The sequence below is a fragment of the Dromaius novaehollandiae genome, chromosome Z, assembly GCF_036370855.1.
Source record: "Dromaius novaehollandiae isolate bDroNov1 chromosome Z, bDroNov1.hap1, whole genome shotgun sequence".
NCBI lineage: Eukaryota > Metazoa > Chordata > Aves > Casuariiformes > Dromaiidae > Dromaius > Dromaius novaehollandiae.
The window spans coordinates 24,151,076-24,169,092 of NC_088132.1; the positions used below are offsets into that span (position 1 = coordinate 24,151,076).

Below are 18,017 nucleotides of genomic sequence, written 5' to 3' on the forward strand. Positions count from 1 at the left end.
AGTATGATACACACACTCTGCTCAGCTTCAGAAGGACACAAAACAAATTCTGTCTGATGAAGAGAAGTAATTACATGATGATATTAACGTATACCTTGGCCTTCCTCAACCATCCCCTCATCTGCTTCTTTAATTCAAAGAATGATACCACAAATCAGATTATCACATTTCGGGAGTATGGACTTTCTTTCGCATTTCCTTTGTAAGGATCCAGTAGAAAAAGTAGCTCTTTGAACACTAAGAGCTATGTGAATTCAAGTCCATAACCTGTGGGCCACAAGTCTGTGACCTGTGGCACCTGTATACATTTATGATATATATTTTGAGTCAAATCTTTGTCTAACTGTCATAATCCAAACATGGGAGATGAAAGTACCAAGAAAGAAATGTGGTTTTACTTCTTATTATGCTTAATGTAGAACAGCTAGCTCAGTCAAAAAAAAAAGATTATTTTGCATATCAAATATGGAAAAATTCTTTCTCTTGTGAAGTTTATAGTACAGGATAAAATGAGGTTTATAAGCAGAGCTGTTATACAGAAAAACATAAATCTCTTGATACAAGCAACCTACCTTCTGCTCTTACTTACCACTAGCTAGACTGACTGCTATCTGGCAGAAGTTAAAGTCTGTTTGCCAAAGCTGCCAATAATGTTGCAGAATGTCCGCCGTGATATGAACAGCTGGCATTTTGCTCACTAAAAACTACAGTGAGACTATTAGCATATGTTCATAGCTGTTAGATGGTGAAACTTAAAAGTTGCATTAAGTTAAACATGGTGTTAAAAATGGAGGTTTTGAAAAAAAACAAAACAGCTCTCAATATTATTATGCACACACATACATATGGCACTATGGAATTTAATTTATAATTGTTACATAAGGACGGCATTCAAGTTTGTCTTGTGTTTAAAATGGTGGTGCAACTGTGCCTGTGTTCATACTCAGTGCACTTGTCCATCAGTTTCCTGGATGGTCCAGGCACTCCCCAGCTAGTGTCTGCACAGTTGAGACAAGGGATTGACTTGAGAGAACGTGACTGACTGAACTCCTACCCGCTCCACAAGAAAGCATGTGACTAGCTGTTGTAGGGAGTCTCCATGCAGGAGTGCTGGGCAGTCCCAAGGATTCCCACAGGCAGCTCCTGCTGCGCCTTTGGCCAACGGACAGACATCAGTGGTTGCTTCAGGGTGCTGACCACCATCCTGGGTAGACTCAGGCAGTCCCAGCAGCTCCCCCAGGCAGTTTCTGCTACAAAAATGACCAAACTGTACACAGACAAGATACTTCAAATAGTCGGTAGAAACTATTCCTGCATATGCAGACGAGGTCACGTATGACCATCTTTTGTACACAGTAAGATAGCTGGGATAGATTTTTTTATGTAGCTTAAGGTATTCTATAGCAATGGATCATGCATGTGCTACAGCGGTCATGTAGAATCAGCCCTGTGAAAGACATGAAAACAGCAGCAGTTTCGGGACTCTCTCCTGAACCAGCTGAAGATGCTGCTGGAAGGACCTGCCACCACCTGGATAGCAACTGATCTCCTTGTTGGAGAGATCCAACTGTCCACACAAGCGTTGTGCTATGAAAAAACTCTGAATAAATTAGCATTTTTAAAACAAATATTTTGTACACGAGTGTCTGTGCAACAACACTGAGTTGTAATGCTTCAGCAAAATTCATTGAAGTTCTGAAAACAGAGATTCTGACCTAAGACATACATGTCCTCTCCCAAAGTCTTCCAAGAAAGATCCCCACTTGTTACTATTCACATTCCTAAATCTCAAATACAAAATAAAAGATATACCGAAGAATATACATAAGTTTAGATTTGACCCGTAAGAGTCTGAGCAAGTGAATAAATAAATGTAACTGAGCCTGTTACAACACGGCCCTTAATTTTGCCAGTTTCAAAAGGTGTCCCTTTGGCCACAGAAGTCTGTAGCAGTAATCACGAAATACCCCAGTGACATGTGGTTTGTAAGCTGACAACTTCTCTTTGAATAAACTTTGGGGTTCCACAGACGCCAGCTGTCCATAAGATCCCACACGCACACATATTAAGTGGGAAGGATCCGTCCAGCCACAGGCAGGCTGGATGGACAGCTGCCAGCACAACAGGGTTCCTGGAAACTGGTTCAGTGCTGTTTCTTGCTCTCACATATGAACTCCCTTCACTGTACTTTCACTTGAACTTGTAGTTTGATTTCAAACGCAGCAGTTCACGCACCAGTCTGAAAAAATTAGTGCAGAGCTCACCAGTGTTTCCAACAGACTTCAAAACTGCAACAAGTGGTGTTCTAGTTTCCAACAGCAGAAAGATCATACAAAATTGCTATCATCTTCCAATAAATTATTTAAAATACAATGAAAATAAAACAATTCAAGGGGTTGTGAGTCCAATCTTCACTATAATTTAAATTTCCATAACTCTTCTGGCGACTGTTTCTGTCTTTAAACACGTCACTTGGTAAATATATTCTCTCTCCTGTATGGTTGACAAATCTCCATAAAGCTTTTTGCCCCAGTGATTAATTTTTTTTATATATAAACTGGTTTGCCATATACTGTAAAGACTGGGGATTAACACAGATGACAGAAAGATGACCTGTATTCTGTGTGTTCAACCAGAAATTTTAAAACCTCTGCTTTGAAAAAGAACACAATATCCTATTAATAGAAGCTCATCTTTATTTCATTGCTTTTCTCTCTCTTCCTCCCACCCTTAGTTCAGCTATTACTGAAACCTGCTTAATTATTTAAAACAGACTTCTCTATTGCCTTATTAATAATAAATTTCTCCTGCTGTGGAAAAAGTGAAACAAGTTCATCTCTGTGAAGACACTCCAGCTTTGGAGTTATCTGAATTGAAAAAACCCTGCAACTGAGAACTTGAAGGCTGAAATACAATATATGTAACCCAAAAGGACAGAGAAGCAAAATACTGCAGGTCAGTTCCCTTTTACCTGAAAGGCTTGTCTTCAACAATCAGTTTCTGCTTCACAAATCCAAGCCATCCATGCATGTGGTTTATCTTAGCATTAGTTATTATTCTGATACTTCACTGTCACAAGTGTCTGCAGAGGAAGAGAGACTGTGGACACCAGTGACAGGACTCTGCAAAACAGAAGTCTTGCAACAGAGGAACAAAATATGTCTTGGAGGGTCAACACCTGGCTTTCAGATCCATAAACCTTTTGATAGGTGATCTAGTTTGGAGGAAGATATTCTCCATTCCTGGAAGTAAGTATCATGGCCTTATTTTGAGGCCTAGATTGTTTTCTCTTTATTATGGCAAGAGGGAAATAGGCTGCCTGTCTCTCTTCTCTGGTCAACAAAGGAAAGAAATGCTCTTTAAATCCTGGCCAAAAAAATAAACTTAAGCTTTTGTACCTTACAGTGCTTTTCTCAGCAGGTCTCTATTTCCACAGCTAAAAAAGCCACCATTCTCAAAGCACTGTGACCTTTTAAAGATGCTGTTTAGACCTTTCATACAATTTATACACCAGAATATTTCATCATATTGAGATACCACACAAAAACTATTCTCTCCAGTAACATGCATTCATCCTTAAGTCCAGATTCACTGCAAATGTCCTCTATTTAGACCTGTAAACACCGCTATTTCTGTGCTTGGCTAGGCACACTCACAGTAGGTTGTTTCTGATGGATAATCTGCCAGGGAAGGTTGATAGGCAAGAGCTACCTAAATGGCACCAGGGCGTTCCCTTCCTGGGAGATAACTGTGTGCATCCAGAAGAACAGCCCTTCCTACAGGGTATCCCAGAGGTGTATGTACCAAAAGCTCCATGCTGGTCTCCAGCTGCAAACATTGCTCAGTAGGAAGTGAGCAGCATCTCTCCAGTTTCACACTCAGAATACATAATCGAACTGCAGCCCCACAGCCTTTTCCAACAACAGTCAGTTTCCTCTTGACACAGTGCTAGCAGCTGTGCAGCTCTCACTGGTATCGTATTCAGAAAAGATTTCTGATAAATAGATTTTGGAAATATATGTCAATCGCTTGTATCTCGCTTGAGTGAGAAATCTCAAAAAAAAAAAAAAAAAAACCCACCAACTGCATTTATTCCAAAGACACTGACAGCATCTTTCCGCTTTTATCAAATACACCTGCTCTATAAAGGAGATGTCCAGAAAATTCAGAAACTTTCTCACTCCAGTGAAAACATGCATCACTAAGTAAGACTGCACAAGGCACATGACAGCATATATTCCACATTGTTAAATATTAAGCAGGTACTTGGATACACTATTTATTTATTCACAAAAGTCTGTTACCTACCTTCTACATCAGAAGACTACCACACTTTACTACAGTGGAATTATCCATGGGATGTCAGCAATACTCTTTTTATACACCTACAAAACATTGCTTTTGGGGAGAAATACATAGGAATTACTGAAATTTCTACGTAGATTAAACCGTGAATAAACTTGGAAACCAGGCTTCTCAAAAACAAATGGACTTTTACTCAACTGATCTGCATCTTTCTCACTTTCATGTTTGTTGCGTAAATCTTTCCAAATAATTCCTAACTAGACCCTACTGCAGGCTGGCTGTTTTGACTGTTAGCTTCTGAAACTTGTTGCTGGAACCCTTTATATTGGTCTTCCACCAAACATCGTATTTTTAATCTACCAACCAAATGCTCAGCACTAAGGAACGACAGTCACTCTCTCATGAAAAAAGGCAAAAGAGAAATTGTCATATTTAATGACTCTGAACTGCAAACCATTCTTCTGACTCTCTGGTTTCATCACTCTCTTTTGGAGAGCTCCTAGCTAAATGAAAAGTGACTGCTATTTAGATATAAAGAGGTCTTACCAGTTTCAGTATCACATGATTAACAATACAAAATGATTATACATACTTCCAAGCACTACTTCTAAAAGCAAAATGGTTTTGTTAAAAAACAATGTGGGGATAATTTTCAAGATAGACCTGGAAAAATACTAAAGATAATAAAAGCACCTAAACTACATCACTCATGTGCAGCTCCTTGATACTTCTGGGGGAGGAAGAGGGTGTATGCCTGAAGGTAGGACAATGTCTCTCAGTCTAATTCTTTCTTATTTAAAAATCAATGTTACAAACTAGACTGAATTACATCTCTGAAATATACTTATTACTCCAAAAAGCTCTTGTCTGAGATCTTTTTTTTTTTTCTGAAGAAAGAAAGAGGAAAAACATATATACTGATAAATAGGCTTCAGCTATATTTTTATTCTAATTCATCCCTCATGATCACTTAGTCAACACAATCCAATTTTATCCAACTTACAAGCAATTCTAGGAATGTTCTGTTAAAGCAAGCAGTCTGCTCAGACCTGTATAAGTTGATATCTGAATTAAAGATCCCAGTAACGCAAATACAAACCTCATTTTCAATGAAAAACAGAAACTTTCCCAATTCCAAATCTCATATTTTATTCTTCTACAACATGTACTCACGTCACTCTGTCACACACCATCTAGACTATTTGCTCAACTTTGTTTTCTCCTTCTGAGAATGCAGATTGCCTGTATGTCTACAACCACCACTTATCTTTGCACTGAGCTATGCTTATTGTCAGTATACATCACTGTTTCAATTACTGCCAGCACTGAAAATCTCAGATTGGCTTCTGCATGACAGGCCATGAGAAATGCTCGAGGAGAAATGAACTTTTTGGTGCAAAATCAAAAACCCAGTGTACTTGTACAATGTACTGTACTACCAGCACATCTTAGAAAGTCAAATTCTGCAAGGTGCAGTGAGGTATTGGAGATTAGCTGCAGCACTTTCAGGAAGGACTCAGTGCTCCAAAGAACCCCAACCTACTGTTGCTTAAGCATTACTGGTACTAAGTGTTTTGAGCAGCAAGAAGTATTCTTTGATTCTCCTGAAGACAGCATTTAGAAGCAGAGAAAACATGGTGGCTAAAATTTACAACAAGAAACACAGTAACACAATCCACATTTGAACAATGAGAGGGAATTAAATCAACACTGCTGGAAATTTAATTTGAAAAGAAGTTACATTAAAAGTAACTGTTTTCTTCTATAGAATCGGCAGGTTGCTTCAGCCTTCCACCTGACTGACAGTCAATTCTGTAACAGGCTTGATTTCTAAAATATTTGAGGGAATAATTTTTGAAATATAATTTTTAAATGAGTTTCAATGAGACTATGAAGAACCTAAAACCAGAACATACTCATCACTATGTGTTTCTGACAGTTTTCAAGGAAAAAAAAATCTGGAAGCCACTTGTCTAGGCTAGCTTGCATATTTTTTCAGCAATTCAAACACCATGCTCCAAAATCTCTTCACACTTGTAAAATACCAGCCTCTTTAGTTTTGAATATAGATGAAAAAGAAGAAGCAAGTCATAGGTCTACACTGCATGTGATCTCATCTGAATTCCTTTTGCTGTGACTGAGGTATTTTGGATAGTTCTGATGGGTGCCTAGAAGGTTACAATAATTCAGTTTAAAAGGCTAAACAATACTCAAACTTCTATCATTCAGCCTTCTTCCAAAAAAAGAAAAAGGTCACCAAAAATGCTGCACAGCAATAAAGAGGATGGAGCAGATGTTTACAGTGCAGTTATCCTTGAAGTAATAGGATGGATCCATATTAGAGATGATGTTGGCCCGGTAAATTTAGCTTACCAGGCCTTTTCACATCAGGCATAAATTTAATATAGTTAAAAGTTGCTTATGAGTTTGTGTTAGGAATAAAGAAAAGCCATAAAATTTCAAGTAGAGATTACTATGACAGGCCAACAATGACAGCTGGAATGACAAACTGAACTGATTCTGATCCAAGCTAAGTCTCATGCCAAGAGAATTTAAGAAATGCTAATACTGTAAATGTCTGGGCAATGACCTTCAATGCTTAGGTCACAGAAGAGAGAATACATTTCGTAGTGATAATACATTATATCAGGGTTCACAGCACATCTTTAGAGCTTGGAAGTGAAAAAAACATGAATCTTTTTTCTGGAATCTGAATCTGTGATACAATCTTTATAGAAATCGTAATAATCATAACGGAGTTTTAACAAAAGCTGTTACTTGACAGAAAATGAAACTTAGAATTAACAGGGACACAGAAGGCTAGATAATATAAGACATTATTTGGTAGCTATTCTAACTGCGCAGTGGCTGTCAGAAAAAATTTTAACAGCAGTTGTTTAAGAAAAAAAGTGAAGACTTTTCTGAATCAGATTGCTGTATAAAGTAACTGAGGTCATCAGTGTCTCATAAAGGAAAATGTGTCTCACTGACAGTGCATGTTTAGTTCTTACGTACCTTCTAGAGCACAAATTTAAAATGCGCTAAGCACTACTTACTTTACCGTGGACTGAACCACAAAGCAAGGACAAAAGCCGCCCTCCTGCACCGCAATCTATGTCGCAGTTAAAGCAACAGGGCAGACAACCTGAGCGCCGAAAGCTCTGCATACTCACATCTCCATCTAGCGGCCTCTGGTCGTCACAGTCCCTCGTTGGGCTGATGTCCTGCCGCATCACCCAGATAGGCTCCTTCGGTTCGTCAGGGGTATAAGGAGATCGGATGGTCCTTGTCTTCACTTCCTCAATAGCCTCTTTAATGTCCTTGATGGCCAATGAAATCGCATCTCTCTTTTCCTTGCTGTACCTCTGTACGGACTCTCCCGAGTTGGACGTGACTCGAGAACCAGCAGGAAGCTGGCCATTGCTTTCATGCCCAGCAAGAGCATGAGCATGCTCCAAACTCTGCTCTGCCTCTGGCATGTCTTCAGCCGCCTTGTCCAAGCTCTGGGAGCTCATGCTCTGCTTCACCTCTGCCACAATCTGATCAATGTCCTCCTCTTGTTCGTAACTATCCATTCTTGGGTAGGGCGCGAACTCTGCCTCCTTCTCAGGGCTGTCAGACTCTCCATCAGACCGTTCATCATAATGGTGAAGGCGGGCACCGAGCGCTTCTTTGCGGTAATTGTCTGCCTCCTCCCTTTCCCGCTCATAGAGCCGGAGCCCATCCCTCCCGTCGAGCTCTGGCGTGTCTCCTATCTCCTCATACACGTGCTCCTGCAGTCCGTAATCGGCATAAGGCTCAGCGTACTGCTCATCCTCCCCTCGGTGAAAGAGCCGATGCGTGTAGACATAACCCGAGTAGGCTGCGTTCATGGCTTCCTCGTGCTCGATGGAGTGGAAATGCAAATGGTTGGGCAGCGTTCGGTTATGAACGGCCTCGCCGTGCTCAGCCTCGGCGTTCTCCGTGTACTCCTCGGACTCCGGCCTATACTGCACTGCGTATGCGCTCTCATCCTCGTTTTCCTGAACTCTGTCTGTATCATAACTGTCCTCCACCGTGGCTATGACATCCCCTTCGGCAGTATCCGTGTGATTGTGGAAACCACTCTCAGTGCTGGCCGACCGAGCTAGCATCCCTTCCTCCTCCTGCCCAGACTGGCCTCCTTGGCTGCTGTCTGCGTGTCTCGAGTAGTGAGTTGCATAACGTTGCTCCTCTTCCACCTCTGAGTGCTCCAGGTCAGCCTCCACTGACTCGTTCACTGCTTCATTTGCTGGCTCTTCACTTACCTCCCCCTCAGGCGGTCCAACCAAATGGTTCATGGCAAGTACTGGCGGGTAGGCCACTTACTCTATTGACATTTTGTCTGCCACGGCTGGAACGAGAGAAGCAAACAAAAAACCCCCCCTGAAGTTACTCTTAAAAAAAGTAGAGTCAACAAACAGAAGCAACAACAGGGACTCTTCCTGCCCCAGCAGACAAACTTTTAACTTCATGAGCTATGAAGTCAGAGGACAGCCAACACAGCAATGTGACCTTCCATGCTAATGACCTCCAACAGCACCAACCACCCACAATCACCTTCACAATTTTATGGACAAATTCTTTGTGGAAGAACCATCTCAGAACAGCTCCTGGGGAAGCACCCGACAGTGAGATCCAATATCCTTAGCGGGATACATCTAGGCTGATGTCTATGATACACACAGCCTGACTCCTGCACCAAATATCCTCCCTAGAATACTGAATAGGCATTACTAATATTCATAAGTGTGACCCCTACCACTCTGAGAAGGGCAAGACATTTTGGCCTTATTGAGTTTGAGTAAAATTCTCAAAAGATGATATAATTACTACAAAGGTCTGCCAAAGATAATAATTATGCAGGCCATGGAAACAGGAAAAAAATGTAAGAATATAGGTCAGCCTCTACAAGTTTCTCAGAGCAGCTAAGCTCATCTAGCTCAGAAGGTTTCATTCCTACCTAAGAGTTTCAGCTATTTTGAACTTTGCCCTATGTTTTAAAAATGTAGTTTCATAAAGACAAGGGCATCTTATGTTTTCCAAGTCAAACCACATACCCATGAGTACCCACACTGCTTTAGCCTGTGGTTTATTATTAGATATTAAGATAAAAGGTATCTGCTGAAAGATTTATAATTTGAAGGAACTATGAGACTGTATATGCCAAACATCAATTAAAAAATTCACATGAATGTAAAATAGAACTTGAACCAAATTTAGGGAACTCAGGCAGGGAGGTTTAGATGACGCTTTGCTAACTAAATGAGCTCTGGCAGTGGGAATACTTTGCTTTGGAAAGAAAGTAATAGCAATTTCAGCTGTCCTCCATTAGAGCTTTTGACAAGCAGGCAAGTGCAAATAGGAGATATTTGTGCTATGCTCCAGTGGGCAGCTTCCAGCTCAACAAACGTTTTTCCTTGTCTATGCCAAACCTAATGTTTTAGCCTTTAAACTTATGGTCCTTAAAAAAGGAGGAAAAAAAATAAATTTTGGTCCCCATTCCACATGGATTGTTTCATTTCCAGAAACAACACATACACAGCTTGTGCAAATCCACCATGCTGTGTTTAACCTCTAAGATGTGCCTTTCCCACCTTCATAGAGGGGGAAAAATTATAACTGTTCATGGTATGGTACAATTGTAAAATAATAAACAAAAATAAATAAAACAAATCACATAAAAACCCATCAATTGAATAGGTAAAGACAGTATACAGAAACTGGGGTCACACATAAAGAAAAAGTAAACAGAAAAGCTCATTACTTTAGACTGTAGTTTCAAAATAATTATGAGAAAATTCAGTTTCCTTTTTTTCAGCTAAAGAAAGTATCTGAATGAGAATCCTTCAGTGACAAGCTAAGGTCTTTTCCAACAAAGATTTCCAAGAAATCAGGAAAGAATGGGCGGAATATGTGTATGTATATGTCTGCTGTAAGTACCAAACCAAATATCCCAACCCTCAAACCAAATGACAACCGTATTATTTAAGGAAACAAGAACAATAGTATCGGAGAGCTTTCAATTTTAAGAACAGATTAAACAAAAAAAGTAGTGAAGGAAATACATAATAGGCCTTTGAAAAATCCACTCCAAGCAAGCTTCCTTGCTTCCACTGAAGACAGCTGTAAAATTTCCACTGCTTTGCACAGAGACAGAAGTAGGCCAAAACTGAGCATTGTTTAAAAATCCTTACAACTGTTGCGCTCAAAGCAGCCCTTGACTCTTACCTAAGTGTCATTGGTCACTCATAGAGAAAGAGTATACTACCAGCAGAAAGAAGTGAAGTTCAACACAACCACAGGATGACGACAAATTTTCTGAAATCTTTATATAACATGTATACTGCCACATCTTTAACTGAATTACGTTAAGTTTGGAAAGAAGGCAAAATCCAACCGCATGAAGGCTATCTATACCTCGGCTCAAAAAAGCTATCAAATGCCACAATATTTACCAGAGCCAAAGTGCAGACAACATTTGAAAATATGTGATCCAATTTTGGAAGTCATAACACAAAATCAATTACAACACACTAACTAGCATACAAGGTACACAGCATTGCTGACATGCACAGCTATGAGAAAAAAATTAGAGAGAGATACAGAGCAGTCAAAATATTGCTACGGACCACTTGAAGGCCCTCAACATTTTGCAAAATGAAAGCTTCCACAGTAAAACTGTTTCACTTGTGAAACTGCCCTCATTTGAAGAATGACCTCTGGTTAATTCCAAATACTGGTATCTTGAAAATGTCAAGGTAATGTGCTTTGGGGGGAGGAGAAGAAAAATGTTTTACTTAAAGGCTTTTACTGAAAAAGTTCCTTTTCTGTTTGCCCCTTTTCCAGTAATTTCAATTTAATTTCATTTCTTAATTTTGCAAAGAATAATATATGGAAAACGTTCTTTCAAATTTTAATTGTCAATGATGAAGAGAAATTTGCTTATAAAACTGTGGATCTGATGAAATGCCCTTTGATCACCTCAGCCCCAATAGCTTTCTGTGAAAAGTAAGTTTCTGAGTTAAATACATGCATCTGACTGTTTAAAACTGGTCCTTAGGAGAGTACTTTAAAAGGACTACCTATTAAGGTGTGGGGGGTTTAGAAACACTTTTCTTACATGGTAGCTGGAAGACTACTGAAAAACAAAGCTTTCTTCTCTCAACAGCACTTCCCTCCAGTAGATACAAGGTCTTTGTGATTATTCTCACCAGGCCTTCAAAAAGCACCTAATCTAAAGCAAGCAAACAAAAATCTATACCCTACGTAAAATGCCATAGGCAGAAGAGGATATAAGCAAGAGAGGTCATCTGACTCTGGAAATAAAGACACAGCACCCATCTGAAAGATGTAATACTGTCACATTAATTACCCAGAACAGCAGCTGTGCTCCAGTAATCAGACACATACAGGAAAGTGCTTTTTAAGCACTCCTAGCTTTGCACTCAGGACGTGATGGATGAGTCTGTCTCCAAAATAGACAAATCAGAGGTTGATTACTAGTGCAACTAGCTGTTCGCTGAAGGTTAAACTACCTTCATGGCGGTAAAGAAAAAAAAAAGTATCTACACATTTTTCAGGCAACAGGAAAAAAAAACAGTTTGAAGTTTGAGGACTTTTTCTCTGTTGCTTCATACTAAAGAAAAATTCTTCAAATAAAACCCTTTTAACACAACCAAAGGGCATGCTTTCACTTTGGAGAAAGACCACAGCATTCATGTCCAGTGCTTGACAATCATGACACCAAATACAACAAGAAAAGGTGAAAATGTGAGTGTTCAGACTCAAATTTTGTTTTGTTTGTTGTTTCATTGCCAAGCCCAGATTTATAATCCTTTACTCTCTTGTACATGCAAGCAGAAATGAAGCAATTTTTTAATTCCAAATGTGTCTTTTAAATAAATATGTCTTACATGACCACATTTCTACGGTCCTACTCTGATTGTCTGGAATAAAAGACTGCACTCTCAATAGGCTCATATACAGTTACCATCTTAAAACAAACTGTGTGCCATAGGCAAGATTTTAGTTCATCTTTTCATGTTTAATAAATCTGTTTACCCTAATTTTGCAGCGCTTTTATAAGAGAAATAACTTAGTAAGCCAGTGGAGCATGCAAACAAAAAATGGTTTTATCTTACCTAAGTAGCTAGCTATTCTTTGGACATATTTACCTGTAACTCCAAATGACATAGCACCTGCAGAATGAATCTGCAAAGGTGTCAACACCCCCAGCGCAGGTTGCCTTGGCAAAGCTACCTATGGATTTTCACAAAGCACCCACACTCTGCCAGACGCCAGCACTGCACCAGCATTTCACTTGACTTACACACATACACTTACTTTTAAAAGGCCTATGTTCGCAGCTTACCTTTCAGAAAAACAAAATAGTCTTCTTTTAGCAAACATATGTCTCTGAGATGCACCCTTAAATTCTTTTTTTCCTCTTTAAAAAGAGACATTCTGGTATACAATAGTTGAGAGTTTTACAGCATATGCAATGCCTCCTTAGACAGAATCCTCCCTTCCGCTGTTTTAGACAATTCTCTCTCTTTGAATTGAATCCCCCTGTTTGGGAAACATGACTGCTTTCACTTCTACATGGTAAGTGAGTTCACTCAAAATAGCTTTAAACAAAAAAAATTGTGAAAATACATGTTTCTTGTCAGTCAGTGAAAACAGCATCTGGAAAGAGACATTAAATCCCCCCCTGTCCCCTTTCCCATTGTTTCATACTGATGAGGCTGAACAACTATGAACCTTAATATTATTATAATTTTAGAGCAGAAAAGTTGCACGCACAAAATTTCTGCGCAGATGGAGCTTTCCACAAGAGCTTGTGGAAGCCCTGTATCCCTGTAAAATTTTTAACATGTTAAACACATTAGTTTAAACACTGTAATTTGCTTTTAATATTTGCTGCAAAGTCTTTTACTCCAATTTTGTTCTTCCTAAAAAACCATGCAAGTTTCCATTTCTGAGCCCAACATCTGTTTCAGAGCTTAGAAGGAGCAAAGTTTAAAACACACAATACTTGGTGTCCAGGAGAAAAGCCTTTTTGTTCCAGCCATCAATAGCTGTATAACTAAACTTTTATGTAGGAAAATATTAAAGTTTCTGTAGACTTTGATACAATGATATATAAAGTGAGGGAGGTAAAGCAGGAAAAAAAGAAAAACGTATTAAAAAGCAAAAACACAACACAGCTGATTATTCAGGGAAGAAAGAAACACAGACACAGAACAAAAGAGATTTAGAAAGTTACATATTAAAAAAATATGGTGTCAAGAGTGTACAACACTTCAAGATAATGACAAAAAGTACTAATTTTTAAATACAGCATGATTGCTTTAGGTCTTAATAACTACAGTATTTGGTAGCACATGTATTTTTCACTTTGGTCAGTAGATTAAACTTTTTTGAGGAAAAAACATCAAAAAGTAATTTTCAACTAGTCACAATGCCATAATCAAAACTATTTTCAACACAGATTCATAATTTTTAAATATTTTCCTTAATTTACATTATTTAATCCTATCTTCAGTTTCATGCCTCCAAGTGTTTCAGATCAGCTGCTAAACTATTCAAAGGACTGTAGAAGTATCTCCTCACTTCCAAGCTCTTTCCCCTCAAAAAAAGTTTAAGTATTTAAGAAAGGTTCTCTCTCGCTCAAGACGAAGCACTGGGGGGAAAAAAAAACCCAAAAACCAAAAAACCTTCCACACATCAACTATTTCACTGAATCAAACTAAAGAAAAGCTGAAGAAACAAAATTTGAAACTTTAAGTACAGTATTTGCTCGTATTACTATCTCTAAGCACTTACACATCATGTATACACAAGTATAGGCTTGTTACCCACATACCTTAAGCCTAGTTCAACAAATGAACAGGTCACCAGCACTTATGAAGGATGGGGAGGTTGAATACAGTATTTCTCTTTCCTGACGTGTCTACTAGATTATAACAGAGTATGTATATTTCAAAAAGGGGTTAGCTTCTTCTGCTAACTTCAGGGGTCTTTTCTAACCACAACTGGCCTAAACGGCTACACAAACTCCTAACAAAAAGTAAGGAAATACTGTCACTAAAAAGGAGCTGTATACTGGCCCATGCACACAGCATCACCGTGTTTGTGGCAACAAAAAGGAGTGCTGTGCCTAGGAACACAGCTACAGCTAGGCAGAGATCAAGCACTGTGGCACAAGACTCAGTGGCTTACCATTCAGGTTTCCCCACACCAAATGCATTAAAAAAGTCCAGTTTTGGCCAGAAGAGAGGAAAAGGACCAAGGAAGAGAGAATTTAGGACCAATGAAACACTGAGCTGCTGTGTCAGGACCTTCAAAAGGTCTGAGACAGAAAATTGAACAAAACCTACCAACTCTCAGGAAGGCAAAATGAAATCTATTGTTTAAACAGATAATTATAAGTTGTCCCATATGTAATACTGTAAATATTAGCATATTAACTCCAGAGATCCACACGGAACAATAAGGAACTGAATATACTAAACACATTGACATGAAAGTGAATTGGATTAAGCTGTAGTATATGCATAAGTGACTAAAAGGCAAATCACATGTCAGATTTCGTTTTCCCACTATTTCTAAATCTCCTTTGGCTCTAAACAAGATACAAAATTCCATGGTGGAAAGTGTAATGCGACTAACATGTATCAATAGCAAACTTCCTAAGACATACCATCTCACACTAACCCTCAGTTGCTTTAATTGATTTGAATACCTGCTTCCAATCCAAAAATTACTGTTTATATCAACTCCTAAAAATCTCTTTTAATTTGAGTCAACATGACAAGCCACACAACTCTCCTGTGGAGTTTGGAAATGTCATGAATTCCTGGGCAACAGATAACAGGATCCCAGGACCACATCATGTTTTTGCCCAACAGCATTTTATCTCTCAGTTTTTTAAATCTGCATATCTATTTTTTGAACTTCTTTTATTTTGACAATGCAATCTCACCCTTACTTTAAGTCTTCGAAAGCATATTTTTATTGTGCAGCACACAAACCGGTGAAACAGAAAGTCAGTTTTTAAAAAAATGACAATTTATCTCAGAAATGTCTCTAGAATTTGCATAAGATTTGAAAAGTATTTTAGGTGGAAAAAATAAAGATATTTACAAATGTAACATGTTATTGAAAACAGAAATTATTTATTGCCGATGAAGTTCACCTATACCACTTTTTAATATGGATTTAAAACAGATAAAGGCAGCATTTTGCAAGTTTTGAATTCACAAGACAAAATTTAGAAAAGTAACAATTACTAAAAAATTAATAATTATTAAATTGAACACCTGAAAAAAATTCAACTTCCAATTCCATGGGACCTGAGCACATTCAACAGCTGGTATTTAACCAGTACGCAATCAATGATGAGGCCAGTGCAACAGATGAAGGATAAAACACCCAACTCCATCATTTCCTGCCCACTGCTGCCCCCATGCAGAAAAGGGAAGCTGAGATAACCCTGCACCTGGCATAAAGAACCCCAAATTTTTGCTATTACTAAACAGACCTAGGATTACCAGCGTTACCTCTCCATAAACACCTCTCCTCTGAAGTCCCAATTCCCCTCTTATTCAAAACTAAACTTTAAGCCTGAGCAAACAACACTCTTCAGACCAATCCTACCAATGCTGGTGGGCGAAGACGACCAGGGCGAGGAGGCTGCTGCCTCCCAGACACCCCAGGGGCACCGGGCTCCGTGCACGGAGGGAGCAGCCTCTTCCCAGCACATCCTATTGTTAAAGTCCTGCCCATGCTGGAAACTAACTCGTGCCAGGGGTACCTGAGGCCGTCCATCTGCTGCCAGACGAAGGGTGACTGATTACCCAAATAGGAGACATGGACTAAAAGCAGTGGAGAAAAGCCATTACAAGAATCCACCTCTAGATCTGCAGAGGCAGCCTCTGCAGATAAGTTTAACAATGGGTTTACGTACACCAGATCCAAGATGATTAAGAAAAAAGACAAAAAATCTGCAAATTCCAAACTAAGTTGTTTAGGGAATAAATGTGTCCAGTCTCACCAAACAGCACGGTTATAGTTTAAGCATCATAAATAAAACTCTTATTACAACTCCTAACCTATGATTTATTTATTTTTAATTTTATTTCTAAACTCTGTGTGATTCCCTGGTAGGTTACTGCTGATTTCTGAACGTATTATGGATTGAGTCTTCAATTAGCTGCCAGATAATCTACAGTTTTGATCAGCAGAATTGCTGTTCCAGGATTTAAATCACTGTTATTAATAAAATCTGCTTCCAAAGAAAATAAGTTAAAATAGAATATGAGCGGTGTCAAACCACAACAACATTTAAGATCAGAATTATAATGTGAGACTAGCTTCAATCTTTATTAGAGATGCAATTACTAAAAATGAATCTGTCCCAAATCTGACCATATGGTTGTTTGTGATTTACCATGCTTTCTCTTCTGTGTAAAAAGGAAAGAGCAGAACTGTCCCAGAAAGCACAGTGGAAAATGCTGACTCTCCAGTGATGAATGCAGAATGCAAATGATGTTATCTTTTCACTAGTGGCATTTTTATAATAATGAAAACTACGTATTTTTCTCCATTTACATAAAGAAGGATTAGCTCTAAACTACCCTAAAAATAAAACCAAACGAACAAGTTTAAGACCCTTTCCCATCTCCTTTCATGTGACATTAATAGTGCAATACAGAACAAGAATGGTGGACAGAGATTTAAAAAGAAATGAACCAATAAATTGCAAGCCATGGCAGGCAAACTAGCCTCATGATGAGTAAGAGTTCCTTAGGCTTCACTCACGGAGACACCAAGAGCTAAGAGGTCCAAGAGGTCTTTGGTTTTTCTCCTCTGCCTACAAATAGAAACGTCATCCAATCCTCCTGATGCCATCGCTCCTATGGTTGACAATCTTACTCGGCTGTAGTCTTGCCTGGTGTTGCACACCAGGCACCTACAACTTTTTGATATAAGTGAGGCAGACAACATATCAGCCAAGAATCAAGACCCAAAACTCTCTCCAGCCTAGTAAAACTTTCGAGACACTTAGTTCTCCTGACTTAACATCCTGAAATGATGTCACGAGGGGAAAATGAGGTATATAAATTTTGTTACGGGAAACAAAGTTTTACGGTTAGTTAAACTGTGGATTTTTTAATTCTTTAATGAAGACAAGTCACAGGTTGTATCAGGCACAGAGAAGCATTCAGATGGTATGGAGGTCATTTCACCAAAAGCAGAAGGCTCTGCTAGAACATGAGAGATAGCTCTTCAGCAAATATGCAGCTTTTATGGAAACCAACTTAAATAGAGGAGAGAAAAACCCAACCAAATACTCTGCTAGATTAACTGGGTTCTTTCAGCTGAGAGAAGCAAGTTGCACAATACTCTTTCCAGAGGAGATTGTCTCAAAGCAAAAAAGACAAAAAAAAAAGGCTAGGGTAGTAGGAAAACATGCATATGCAGGACTAAGAAAGCCTCTAGGACAGCTAAGCAATAACACGTTTACTTCTTAAAGGCATCTGTAGTAATTCTAGTAGCTACCAAGAGAAATGAGCAACACCTCTTGATCTAAGAGCCTCCTGCTTCCTACCCACTCAAACACAAGAGCACAGGAACAGCCCAGAAAAAGTGCTGAAACTCCAGTAACCTTCCAGTTAGATTCTGCGTCA

At 39.0% G+C, this 18,017-nt stretch overlaps 1 protein-coding gene across 4 annotated transcripts in view; it reads right to left on the minus strand.

The window, feature by feature from the left end:
* Nucleotides 1-18,017, minus strand: part of APBA1 (amyloid beta precursor protein binding family A member 1) — a 99,304-nt gene that overhangs the window by 32,093 nt on the left and 49,194 nt on the right. For all 4 annotated transcript variants that reach the window (XM_064502451.1, XM_064502453.1, XM_064502452.1 and 1 more), the window contains one exon: nt 7,479-8,677. In XM_064502451.1, the coding sequence (XP_064358521.1) occupies nt 7,479-8,624 (1,146 nt within the window). In that variant the 5' untranslated portion in view covers nt 8,625-8,677. The remainder of the gene's footprint in view (nt 1-7,478; nt 8,678-18,017) is intronic.